Source organism: Phaseolus vulgaris, chromosome 9 (assembly GCF_000499845.2).
Source record: "Phaseolus vulgaris cultivar G19833 chromosome 9, P. vulgaris v2.0, whole genome shotgun sequence".
Lineage (NCBI taxonomy): Eukaryota > Viridiplantae > Streptophyta > Magnoliopsida > Fabales > Fabaceae > Phaseolus > Phaseolus vulgaris.
The window spans coordinates 22,685,677-22,698,839 of NC_023751.2; the positions used below are offsets into that span (position 1 = coordinate 22,685,677).

General features: G+C 32.6%; 1 protein-coding gene across 1 annotated transcript; it reads right to left on the reverse strand.

Moving 5' to 3' along the window:
* Positions 1-308: 308 nt before the first annotated feature.
* On the reverse strand, positions 309-1,991 carry LOC137821275 (NAC transcription factor 32-like). Its single transcript, XM_068625790.1, has 3 exons — positions 1,631-1,991; positions 1,274-1,551; positions 309-1,187 (listed from the first exon to the last, which is right to left on the reverse strand). The coding sequence occupies exons 1-3, from the start codon at positions 1,788-1,790 to the stop codon at positions 765-767; spliced, it is 861 nt and encodes a 286-aa protein (XP_068481891.1). The 5' UTR covers positions 1,791-1,991; the 3' UTR covers positions 309-764.
* Positions 1,992-13,163: the final 11,172 nt, after the last annotated feature.

Here is a 13,163-nt window from a genome sequence, read left to right on the forward strand (position 1 = left end):
CAATTTTAATCATCTAGTGATTGATTTTTTTGTCGCTATTTATAATTTTTCTTGAAATATCTATAAAAAGAAAATTTTTCGTAATGAAATTATCAACATTTTCATATTTATTGATTGTACCATCATTAGTTATAAACAATTTATATGCTGGATGATTCCATAAGCATCGTCAAGTTATTTATTAATATTATTTGCTGCTGTTTAGTACTTCGATTTTTTTTCTCTCTTTGATGAACTCATTTACTTCGACAAAGTAGCATATTATATAATATGACGAAGTCTCATATGTATACACTCTGAGACCAAGATACACTGCACAATTTCCATTCTTTAAATTGAAAAGTAGAAGTTGTATATTACATATATATGAAAAAATCATAAATGGCACAAGAATTTTCATGGTGGAGTCCCTACAGCTACACTTTAACCCTCCAAAAACCTATCAATGAACAACACCTTGTTGAGCTAATTCTGCTCCTACTCTGCTTTTTACTCATTTCCCTGCATACCTAATCCAAAAAGCCCAGTTCAGCCGAATTCAACATTCCCTGACCTCTCCAGAACAAAGAACAAGAATAGTTACTAGTACTACACGTGCATCACTGTTGGGTCCACACACTAAGTCTGGTTCCACGTGTGGTCGTAGTAGTTAGGTGAATGCAATAGCATACCAATGCTGACTTTACAAAATAATGAAGATATTTTGGGGTAAGGGTCCCATGTTATGGACGTAATGAAGGCCCCTTGTCCAAAAGGTTTCGTTTTCACATCAACAGGGCTTCCATGAGAATGTCCTGCAAGGGAGACACGTGGCCTATTTGATACTCAACATTCCCAAAAGGGTCATCCACCGAAAGGTTATTATTGTCAAAGTAATTGTATTCAAAATCAAAGGCGTTTTCAAGCTGTAGCCCAATGTCATTCCATTTGGGGTGGCTCTGCACCTCCCTCTCCCACCTCACCTCCGCCGAAACCACCTGCTCTGAACCGCTCGACTCCGTCTGCACTCTATGCATCGACTCTGAACTCTCCATAAACAATTGCTCATTCCTAAGCTTCTCAATCTCCGGCTTCATCTCTTGATCGAAATTATCAACAAACCCAGCCTCCATTTTCTGTGCCCCCGTGTTGAATTTCTCAATCTTCCCTTTCTTGTTGTAAATTCGACACAACACCCAATCGTCAAGCTGCACCATAACATCAAAATCAGAAACTTTCAAAACAAACCAAACCAAATCAAAAGAAAGTAAATTAAAATCAAATCAAAACGTACCCTTAGGTTGTTGTTTTTCTTGGAGGCTGATCGGTCAACATTGGCGAGGCGATATTCGTGCATGATCCAATTGGTTTTCTCTCCTTTCGGGGCTTTTCCCGAGTAAAAAACCAGAGCTTTCTTGATCCCGAGCGCCTTCGGCTTTCCGATCGGTTTATCGGCGCCGGTGGCCTTCCAATACCCACTTCCGGCGGCGCGGTTCGGCCGTGAGCCGTTGGGGTATTTGCGGTCCCGAGGAGAAAAGAAGTACCATTCTTTCTCGCCGTAAAATCCCATTTCTGCAAGCAGAATCTGATGATGAGTGAATTGAATGATAGAAATTGAAAGTATAGGAAAGCCATGAGAAATTAAACGGACCTGGAAGCTGCCATGGATCAAACTTGTACAAATCGACCTCTTTGATGATAGGAACAGAAATTGGTTGACCAGCGCATTTTCTACACAGATAGTGATTCACCAATTCATCATCCGTGGGGTGAAACCTGAACCCAGGTGGCAACTCTAATTCACCCTTCATTCTCTTTTCCTCTTCTCGCTTCTCTGTTCTTCCCCTTAGCTCTAAAATCTTCTGATTTTCAACTTTTTTTGCTTCCTGTTGTAGTTGTTGTTGGTGAATGTTGTTGGCTCTGTGACTTGAAACGTGTGAAAGAGGATCCCTTGGGTGGGTTTTATAGCGTGAAGAGATAGCAGAAAGAAAGTGAATTTGACACGTGCGTTGAGGAGGTGGAGGCCAAATCCATTGAACAAATTTAATAGTAATTAAAAAATTAAAAAAAATGTAATGGGTGTGACAAGTGGATGCGACGCACGTGAGAGTGTTCCACCTTTTTTTTTATGATTCTGTCATCGCTTACGTTTACTTTCAAATGTCGGCTCCTTGCTATTTAGCCTCGATTGACTGTTTTCGCTAAACGACCAACCATTATTGCGTTCAGTTCACTGTGAGAAAGTGTCGTGGTCCTTCCTCTACCCAATGCTGCTATGCCGCGTGTCAACATCTTGTGGATCTTAAGCATGGAACCCGATGACATTTCTTTTGGTCCACGTTTTGAACTCTTTTTTAAGTAATTAAAAGAAATTGTCCAAGAATAATTTTTTGAATATCCCATCATTCTCTTTTTTCATATTTTTTTTATTAGTTTCTTAACAATACTGAGTTTAATATTTGTTATATTTTAGTTTTGTTCCCGTTTTATGATTTGTGTCCGCATGCTTTACGATCATTTTGTTTAGGTTTAAGAGAAACAAGTTTAAGTAGGATGGATACTGAAATAATTTTAAAAAAATTATAAATATATTTTAAATATTTAATTTTTCTTTCAATTATAAAGCTTATGTTTTTAGAATTTTTTTTCTAGATTTGGGTTGACTAGATTTTGAGTAGGGTAAGTTTTCTTATTTCATGTAGTTTAATTTTTATTTTTTACTTTCCCTTCATTTGGGGTAAGATTCATATTTTAAGGGTAGGATCAACTTAGAATGTATTACTTCATGTTAATTTTTTTTGTTTAAGATCTTTTAAGGTTGTGCTTTGAGGTAAGGTGCACTTAGAGTAAAGATGAGTTTAATTTTTTAATAGATATTATTTGAGACATGTAACTAAAAATGTTTGTAATGAAAAATTGAAACAATTAGATTGGATGATTCAAATTTTAATTGTTGTATTTTCTTAAACTTTAATTGAGTTTGGAGTGGTATCGTTGAACAAATAAAAATTATATAAGACACTTAGAATTGTTTTTTTTATAATTTTTATAAAGATTTATATTTTGGATTATAATTTACGTCTTTTAAATTTATTGCTTAAGCATGAAAAAGTGAAGTTTAAAACAAGTGCTTTAGTGTCCTATTAATACTTAAGTCTATCACTTAAGTCACAAGTTGCAGTTTGAGTTAGAGAAGTTAAAACAATGTTCTCTTATCTAAAACTCTCATTGCTCAAGTGACAAGTGATTACTTAAATGATGTAGCGTTTGAGATTTAATGTGAAATCTAAAATTGTTGTCTCATTGCACTAAGTCGCATTGCTCAAGCGATGATGTGATGCTTAAATGGTGAGTAAATGTTGATTCTTTCCACTAGGAGTTCGGTGCTCAAACATTTGTTTAGACACTCAAGTGAAAAAGAGGCCAAACCAATTTTCTCTCATCTTAAATTGTTATTGCTCAAGTTATAGAAGGAGTTGCTTAAGTTGTGTGCCCACTTCTTAAGAGAGAGGTATTCCTATGTTTTGTGAATATAGGTTGCTTAAATAAGAGTTTCTTGCTCAAGTAAAAGTGTCCCGCTCAAGTGACATTTAAAGCATGTTATAATTGAGTATTTGATTTTTTTTTTTTTGTAGTATGTATTGAATTGTTGAATTGATGTGTATGGATGAGTATATTCATACACGAAGAGTGAATGTATGTATTAACATATGTTTGATACATGTGATGATATCATGATCATTATTATTTAATATTAAGTAGAATAACCTATTAGTTAGAAAAGATACTCTAGCTTTGCTAATATTACTTAGGATGCCCCAACCCTTTTTACAAAAAAATGAGGTTAGATTTTTTTAGAGGTTGTCCACAACCAATAAAAACATGGCAAGCCTACATGTTTTCTCCTTACACACTATAGCAATTCACCATCATAGATGAATTTGGTCCCCAACATAAGATTGCGATTAATCTTTTGCTTCAACCAACCATCCACTCACTTTATATACCCTCAACCAAGTGATGTGCTGAAATATTAAGATATAGTCCTTATATAAAAAGCAATCCAGTTTCAGATTCCTATTGTTGCAAATGGAATTTTGTAGTTTCTTTGAGCTTTGGATGTGCATATGATATGTAGTAGAGATTTATCTAGTTCAACATTGATATTGCACACAAAGTTGATCTCCAACCCTTGTGATGGTACTATTTTCCTCCTCTTATTGGATCTTGCATGTTAGCATCACATAGTAGTATCCAAATAGTTGATGAAGCCTTGAGAGATAGAGCATCCCCTAAACTAGCCCAACCTTCTAGAAGGAAGACCCAGAGCATGACACAGAACCCAGGGCTAGGTCAGGATCATCCCTTAGCCGTGCCTCAAAACCTATCATACCTTAGAGAATAACCAGGAGCAAAAATACAATCATCCCTAAGCACTAACAAAATTTAAGCTTTGCAGTACGTTTTTGCTACAGGGTTAGACCTACCACTAGTTCACTAAATTTTCAAGCACATTTTTGGGCATTGAACCCAACTAGAGTAAGAAAATAGGGCTTTAGGTATCTTATGTTTAATCCAAGACCATACATTAACTTAAGCCAAACAAAAAAAATTCTTGCACGTCTAGCCTACCTTGCTAAAAAACAATCATGTTCTTATGCTTCCATATCATGCATATAATACCTATCCACACTCCCTTCCAAACTTTATTTTGTTTTTCTGTCAACTCTATGGATGAAATTGTTGGAGGTGATCAGGTAGGTTTCGATGATGTATATATTGAATTCTCACACATTACCTAGATGTTGTGCACCTTCTTACACCCAATGAACAAATGTGTAGTTGTTTCCTGCTGGCACAACTCATAGAGGATATTCGATAAACCTATCCCTCTACTTTTAAGGTTAACCTTGGTAGGCACTCTATCCATAATCACTCTCCAGGCCACATGTATCAGGTCTCCCTATTGGATTGTAGCCTATAATATGTTGACTTGTTAGTATACACTAGGTGGTTGTCTATTCCCCCCCCCCCCCCCCCCCCCCAAATTCTCTTTTTATTGTTGAGGTTTAGATTTTGCAACATATGCACCAATTCAACTTCTAATGCCTCCTCCCAAACAAATCTATCACGTCTCTAGTTTAGCTTCCACTCTCATGTTTGGTCACAATATCCCACTTCCTCTCCTATTGTTTTCTCCTTGTCCTGTGATATTGTATAAGTCTATAAAATGCATTTTTCAAAGGTACCTATGCAAATCATACATCTTTCCAAAATTTTACTTTACTCCTCTACCTATTTTTCATCGTACATTTCTATTGAACCAGTTACCATCATGATATTCCCCACACACCTTCCTTAAGTCTCCCCACTAGGTTGATTCCTCTCTTACCCTTTCCTTTTCACATAAAGACCTCCATGACCCATACTTTGACTATTAGTACCTGTTTTCATAAACCTTGACTTTCCATCCTTATCCTCCACTTCCATTTAGCTAAAAGGTCCATATTGAATTTGTAAATATCCTTAATCCCCAACCCTCCTTGTACCTTTGGCCTAGTCAGTTCATCACATTTAATCCACACTACTTTTGAATCCTCTGAATCTCTCTATAGGAACTTCCTTTACAGTTTGACAATTTCTCTAGTAATAGACTTACATACTTTAAACTTGGAAAGATAAAAAAAAGTGTCTTGCAAACATGATAAATTTAATTAAGTATACTCGGGTTGCTAAGGAAAACAATCTTCCCTTCCACATAGAAAGCTTATCAAAAGGTCCTCAAGAGAAGAACATCCATGGGCCAAAGTATCAATTATTCTTCCTTCTACTATTTTTAAGACAAGATTAAATTGTAATCACTTGGGTCACATTGGACCAATAAGAATAAATAACCTAGCTTAGGCTTCTAGAAACCCTTCACATGTGTCACCCCATGCGTCACTCTTGACTTAGTTTCTAGAAGACTCCTCCATGTGTGCGGCATGGTGAGGCTACACCTAGCTTCTAAAAGGCTCCTTGCATGTGTCTCCCCTCTCCCTTCACTCTTGCTCTTCAAGGCACTCATATCTATAAATAGAATGTCTTGTCTCTTGTAAGGACACATTGAAATTTGAGTAAAGAAACTTTGTCAAAGTGAATTCCTGAGTGTTTTCCCTATTTATCTGAGTCTTATCTTGAGTAAAAATTGCTTCAAGTGGCGACTCACTCCTCACTCCTCTTGGAGCTTTCTCCCCCAATAGCGTGTTTCAACTTCATTTTCTCCACTCCATAAGCTTCTTTAACTCCTTTTCCCTTTTCTTTTCTTTAATCTGCCCATTTTTATATGTGTTGATCATTTTTCTTCCTTTTAATTCGGTCTTTACTTTCCCTTTGTCTTACTTTAATTTTGTGTTCATCATCATCATCTTATTATATTGTGTTTTTCCTTTTTCTCTTTTGAAGAGAATCTTCACACTTACTTAGTCACTTGGTTAAGTTCGTGTCCAATGAAAATCTTCACTAAGTCTCACTATATCTTGTTAAATAAAAAATCATAACCCAAGTAAAAACCTCTAAAAATATCCTAAAATCAACTCACATCACTTTCACATAGAAAGCTTATTTCTAATTCCACTTAGTATTAAGTCCAAAATTTGACCTTCCTTGGGTTACCCCCCATAGTCATCCCAGGTACTTAAAGGGAATAGTGATTTGGTTACAATTTAGGATTTTAGAAAATTTATCCAGTTTAACATTCCCTACCTTTATTGCCCCTATACTACTTTTGTGGAAACTAACTCTCAACCCAAAGGCTAGCTCAAACCATCTAAATATTCTTTTTAATGGCCTTAATATTTTGGTACCTAGCTCAACACAAGAATAATATGCCATCGGCGAACTAGAGTAAACCCATCTCAACATTATTATTACCCACTTTTATACCATCAATAACCTTTTGTTATTAGCTTGTTTGACCAATCCAGCTAGGCCTTCTACTGTTAATAAGAACAAGAAGGGTGCCATAGGATCCTCTTACCTCAACCCTCTCCCAAGCTTTAGTTCAAGAGTTGGACCGCCATTCACCAAATTTGGTGGAATTGAGTGGCTAAAATAAGTGAAATAAACCATGAAGTATTGGTGTATGAAGAATGATAATGAAGCTTAAGAGAGGCGAGTCAAATCCTAAAAAGTTCGAAGCTAGACACAAAACTAGTGCTAGTAAAGAGTGAGCAAAAAAGACAAGATGTGCACAAATTTAGGCAACAATTCTTTAATCAATTCTCAACTAATTTACAAGGGGGGATAACACTTGTATTTATAGTGTTATGGGTAGGCAAAGTGCAAGTTTTTACCTTAAAAACTCTATTTATAGAAGGACATGTGACTCTTTCTAATTGGAGCAAATCCTCTTAAATTAGAGGTTGACAAGTGATCTCCTCTAATTGGAGAGAATACTCTCCATTCCCATGAAGACAAATGGCTTTTTGGGATTGGTGGGAATCATCTCCATTGAGATGATGACATGTGGACCTTCATGTTTTCCTTGCCACTACATGCTTTTTATTTGCACCCTAATAATTTATTTGTGCACCCTAGATGGTCTAGAGTTGCATTGGGTCCAAGGAGCCTCAATTGTAACTCTAGTTAGACTCTTTCTTTTTCTATTTACACCCTAGTCTAATTGACCCTATACATAGTCTATGAAAGTTGTTCCAAAACATGGCTCAAATACAAGCCCGAAATAAAGTTTATACTACTTTATATAATGTTTATAAAACTAAAAAAAAATAAAGAAGTACTAGAGGAGAGGATGTAGTTGACCATGTTGGTTTTATTAATAACCTCAATTTTAATATTAGTTTGATATTTTATAAGATTAAATTGAAATATCTAACAAATCTCGACCCATTCAAAAAAAACTAACTAATATTATTTTAAACTCAAAATATAAATACAAATATCTAATATTAAGAATGTTAGTCAACTTTACCTAATATTCTTAATTCCGTAAAAGAAATAAAATTTTAAATTATTGTTAATTATATTTATTAAAGGTGTTATTAAAGTTTAAAAATGAAAAATTCTAAAATAATAGTATTAAATACGATCGACTTAGTTGAAGTTTCTTTACATATCTTTTTAGTAATTATACTATTATTAATGTATACGACTTACTCTTTTGACAATTTATTTATATTTAAATCCATAAATCTTACTACTTATGTTAATTTATTTAGATTTAAATCACAAAATCTGACTTTTTTTTATCCCCTTGTTAGTTGTTTAGTGCAGACGTATGCAAAGCAGCGTCATCAGGTAGTTGGGTTTGGGAGTTGAATTAGTTAGTTATTAATCTTTAACACACACCAACACAACACCAACAACTTTTCCATTTTTTTAGGTTCTTGTCCTCCAACAAATTCATCACGAGCCAACCACAGGAATAGTCACACACGTTTTTGTTTTCTTTTATTATGGGTAACCGTCATGTAATGAATGTTGAGTTCATGAATTGTGACTCTTCTCGTGTTTATACATCTAATGTGTGGACCTACATGCCTTGTGATGCGAAAAATCAACATTGTTTTGTTTCCCTTCTCAAATTAATTATTATTAATCATGCATTCCTTTCACTTCTATCCATTAATATTGCTTTCCTACATCACAACATGAATTAGTCAATCAATATGTTGGAACCATATATTAATTAATAATAATAATATTTTAAAATATACATAAGTGAAAACAAATTTTATTTTATAATCGAGTTTTATATAAGCGAGCTAACTTTATGTTTACTTTTTAATATATAATTTACACTAATTACAATGTATTAATGTGAAGTCAAAGAAAATTAATTTATATTTTTTAAAACAACTAATCTTTTCTTGATTTTATTTTAATCTATCTTTTTATATTTATTAAAGATTTCACATCAATTGAATATAAAACTATTTTACACTATATAAATAAGACAATTTCAAATAACGAAAATAAGTTATATTTGAACTTAAAAGAAATATAATTGATTCAGTGTTGATATAAGAATAAGAGAGCACAGCTAAAAAGTATGAGGAATAAAGAAAATTTTCAATATATAGTTATGTTGACTTTTTATATCATATTTATTTTTAGAGGAAACAAATTAAAGTCCACTTATGTTTTAGGCACTTAAGTTTAACTAGAATTTGAGTTATTAAAAAATATATATATATATCTTTTATTTTTTATCATTGAAAATACTTTCATGTTAGATTATGGAAATTCCATCATCAATTATGAACTATATTTGTGTTTTTTCTTTATTTAAACAATAATAGGTAATTAAATAATAATAAGTAAATAATATAATGTTTATTTTTACTTTTTTTTCTATTTCTTTTTCTGTTTCTTTTCCATCTGCAAAATGAAATATTATGAAGAGTATTTGCTGGTACGTCAAACAAGTAAACAGAATACGGCGCGGCACACAAATTAAGGCATACTCACTATACTATAAAACTATACTTAAGCTCTTGCTCCATAATCATAAAAAGAAGACCAATGTTGAATTGAAGAATACTCACAAGATAATTCAATAATGAATTGTTAGTAAATTATAACGATTAAAAAAATTATTGAAGTGTGGATCTATAAGTGAGAAGATTATTTTTTTTAAATGTTATGAATTAATGCTACGACTATGAAAGTAATATTTTTTTAAATTGAAATAGTGTGGCACCTTCACCAAAAAAACATGCATGCATTGGGCCTCTGCTACTTTTTTCCTATGCTCACTTTGTTTACTTATGGCTAACTGTCTAATTATGGTGGCTTTTTGAACCTGGTTCACTTGGCATTATAAAAAATAGAAGGTATAAGAGAGAATAATCTTTGTATGATGTGATGTGCAAAAGGAGTCAGAAAGTGAATAGAAAATGCAGATTGAATTGAAGAATTGAAGAAACGTAGTGCATGACTTATGAACATGGTGTGTGGAAGATACCTGGGTGTTTCCTTCAAGCACATTTATTCACCACTCATTTCTTATCCCTTTCTTTTCAATTTTCCCAACTTCCATCAAGCCCTTTTCAAAATCCTTTGACTTCCACTTTTTTATTTTTTCTCCTTTTCTTTTTGTATTTACAGATTTTATTTGTTTTTAGTGTAGAGTGTTTAGAAATGTTATTCGAATTTCTTCACGTATAAAAAACCCACTGTATTCCTTTTATTTTTATTTATTTATTGTTTGCTGATTAAAAAAAATATTGTATTTTATATTGACAAAATCTTACTTTATTATTGATTATTATTTGGTGTATATTAATACTAGGATTAATCTTTAAAATGTTAAGATAATGCTTAGGTCATGTTATTAACAATGCTTAGTCAACGAAAAGTAGGAATTAATTTTGAATTGTTAGTTCATGTTTATTAATATATAATAATAATATTGGTATTCAAGAATTTGTGTGGGGGAGAGTTAGTAGTTTAAAAAGAAAGGGTTGAAAATATTCAAATGCTCTTGTAGTAGTCAATCTAATGAATGGTCTTTGAAATTGAATATTTTGTTTTGTGGAAAAAGGTTTTACTTGGGCAATAAGTATGGTGATGGTGATAAAGCCTGTTTAGGAAAGTAGTTGAATGAATTAAAAAGTAATCGATTGAGATTAAAAGCAATAATATTAAACATAAGTGTGAGTAGTGAATCTAGCTAGGATGAATGTAGGGAGTAGAAGCATGTCCAAGTGAAATGAACATCTTGGTGTTTATGATTATTGAATGTGACACACACTTTCTGGGAAGCTTCTTCATCTTTCATGCTTGTTGCCAAACTTGACTTTAGATTCATGCTTGTTTCTTCCTGCACCCCTATGTTTTTCTTTCTGCACCCCAAAAATATTATGCAAAAAGACAAAAATAATCCTATTATTTTTTAAAACCCCAAAATGCACATAAGATCCACACTATTCTTTCTTTGTCCACAGACTACACACACGAATTCCATTTCTCTCTGAACAGCGGCAGTGTTGCTCCATCTCTTAACACAAGAAGGTGTTTCTTTTAGTGGTGGTCGATAGTGTCTCGAATTAACATTTCCGCAGTTTATATCTAGTATTCCAAACAATGCAGTTCAGTAATTTTACGGAATCAGGAATCCACATTTGTTTTTTCATATTCGAGATTTGGAAATCCATAAATTTTTCGGATTGGGGAATCTTTAAATCTTCTGGATCCATCAATCTGGAACATAAATTAGACTTCCAGATTCAACAATCCAAAAAATCAACAATTTATTAACAATTTGCTTTTGGAACTCCTCCTCATCCAGAAAACAACATGATTCACTTCTGGATTGATTAATAGCACACTCCACCATGGTGCCCTTTTCAAATAAAAGGTCAATCCCAGTTTTGAGATTTTTAAAATTGTGGGAGTGCAGGAAGAAAAACATAGAGGTGCAGGAAGAAGAAGCCTAGATTCATGTCTCCTTACTTTAACCTTCACAACCAACCAACTTCCTATTTGTTGGGCTTTCACTTGGACTCTACACAGGCTGCTTTTTCCTGCGCCACCATAGCTTCTTCTAGTACCCCATAAATTTTATAATTCCAAAAATATCTTTTATGTAAAAAAATTAAAATGTTTGAAGATTTGGTTATGGAGATTTTTTTTTTATATATATATTTCAGATTAAGCAATCTGAAACTTGTTTTCCAATTGAGTAAAACGCTCCAGATTAGTTAATTTGTAATAAAATTTTATATTTTGGATTACGTAATTTAAAACGTGTTTTAAAAAAAATATATTCTGAATAATGATTTATGAACGTTTTTCAGACTGCTAGAATCCAGAAGCAATTTTTAAAAACACACCTTCTAAATGACATAATTTAAAAGTTTTTCCTGAATTTACAAAAGAGTTTCGTTTTATGTAGTTCCTAATGTGTTTTTTTGAAAAATTATTTTCAGATTCTACAAATTAAAAAATACTTCCCAATCCTAAGTTGACTTTTAAATTACGTAATCTAAAATGTTTTTAAATCACGGAAAAAAAGACCAGTGCAAGCAACAATAAGAAACCAATGCAATGAATGAGTGAAATATATCTAAGAAAACCTATATGACGATGAAGGAAGAAGCAGCCCTCTACACGTAACCCTTCAACTTGGACTTAAGCCCATCATAATCACTTCACCCAAAAAAGATACCCATCACAAATCCTCTAAGGGTGTTTCTTCCTTACACTCCAACAAATTTCTCCATGCACTCCATCATTTTTGAAAAATAATATTTTACTCTTTTTAAAAATCACTTCCATATTACTCTTTTCAAAATATTTCATTTTTTTGAAAAATATATTTTATTAATTCTGAATTTATCATTCTAAGAAGTCGAAAAGTGTGTTCTGAAAAATATATTTTGGAATGATTTTTTTGTCTTTCAAATTTTTTATTCCAAAAACACATTTTGTTTGTGGAACTTCTATTTTGGAATCATCCAAAACTGTCAAAGATGATTTGAATATTTAGAAGAATGTAGGAGTGCGGAAAGAAAAATATAGGGGTAAAGAAATAAACAACCATACTTTGTTTAACTGTGAAATGTGAAATATCCTTACTGTTACTCTTTCTTTGTCATTGCCAATCTTGATTTTGCCTTAAAAATAGATTTATTTAACGATGTTATAAATGCAAATAGTGTTGTTCAAAAGGTACACTAAGCCTAATTAGTATTGAATTAAACTGGTATAAAACAGAATTGATATTCATTACAAAATATAATTATTTTGAGTACTATTTTAATTGAATTTAGATGTATTAGTATAATTTTTAAAAAGTCAATATCTCATTAACCAAACTGGTTAAATTGTTGAAAATATAAAAAATATGATTCAAAATAAGATATGTACTGAAAAAGGCTGAAACAGTTCTAAACATAGTATGACACTCACATGAATGAATTGTGGATTTTAGAGGTTTGTTGTGACGGTTATGTATCTATCAAAATTAGAAGTTATTTTGTATTACATGATTGTAGTATGAGACATTGCAACTCGAAGGACGCTACAAAAGTTGCAAAAATAACGTTGAAAACAACATGTTTGTCACACCTTACCTACCAAACTTCCAACAACACTGCTTATACCAAACTAAGTCTCGTGTTTTTGGAGTGACCATTAGATTTTTTTTTTTTGCATTTTTTATTTCATTTAAAAAACAC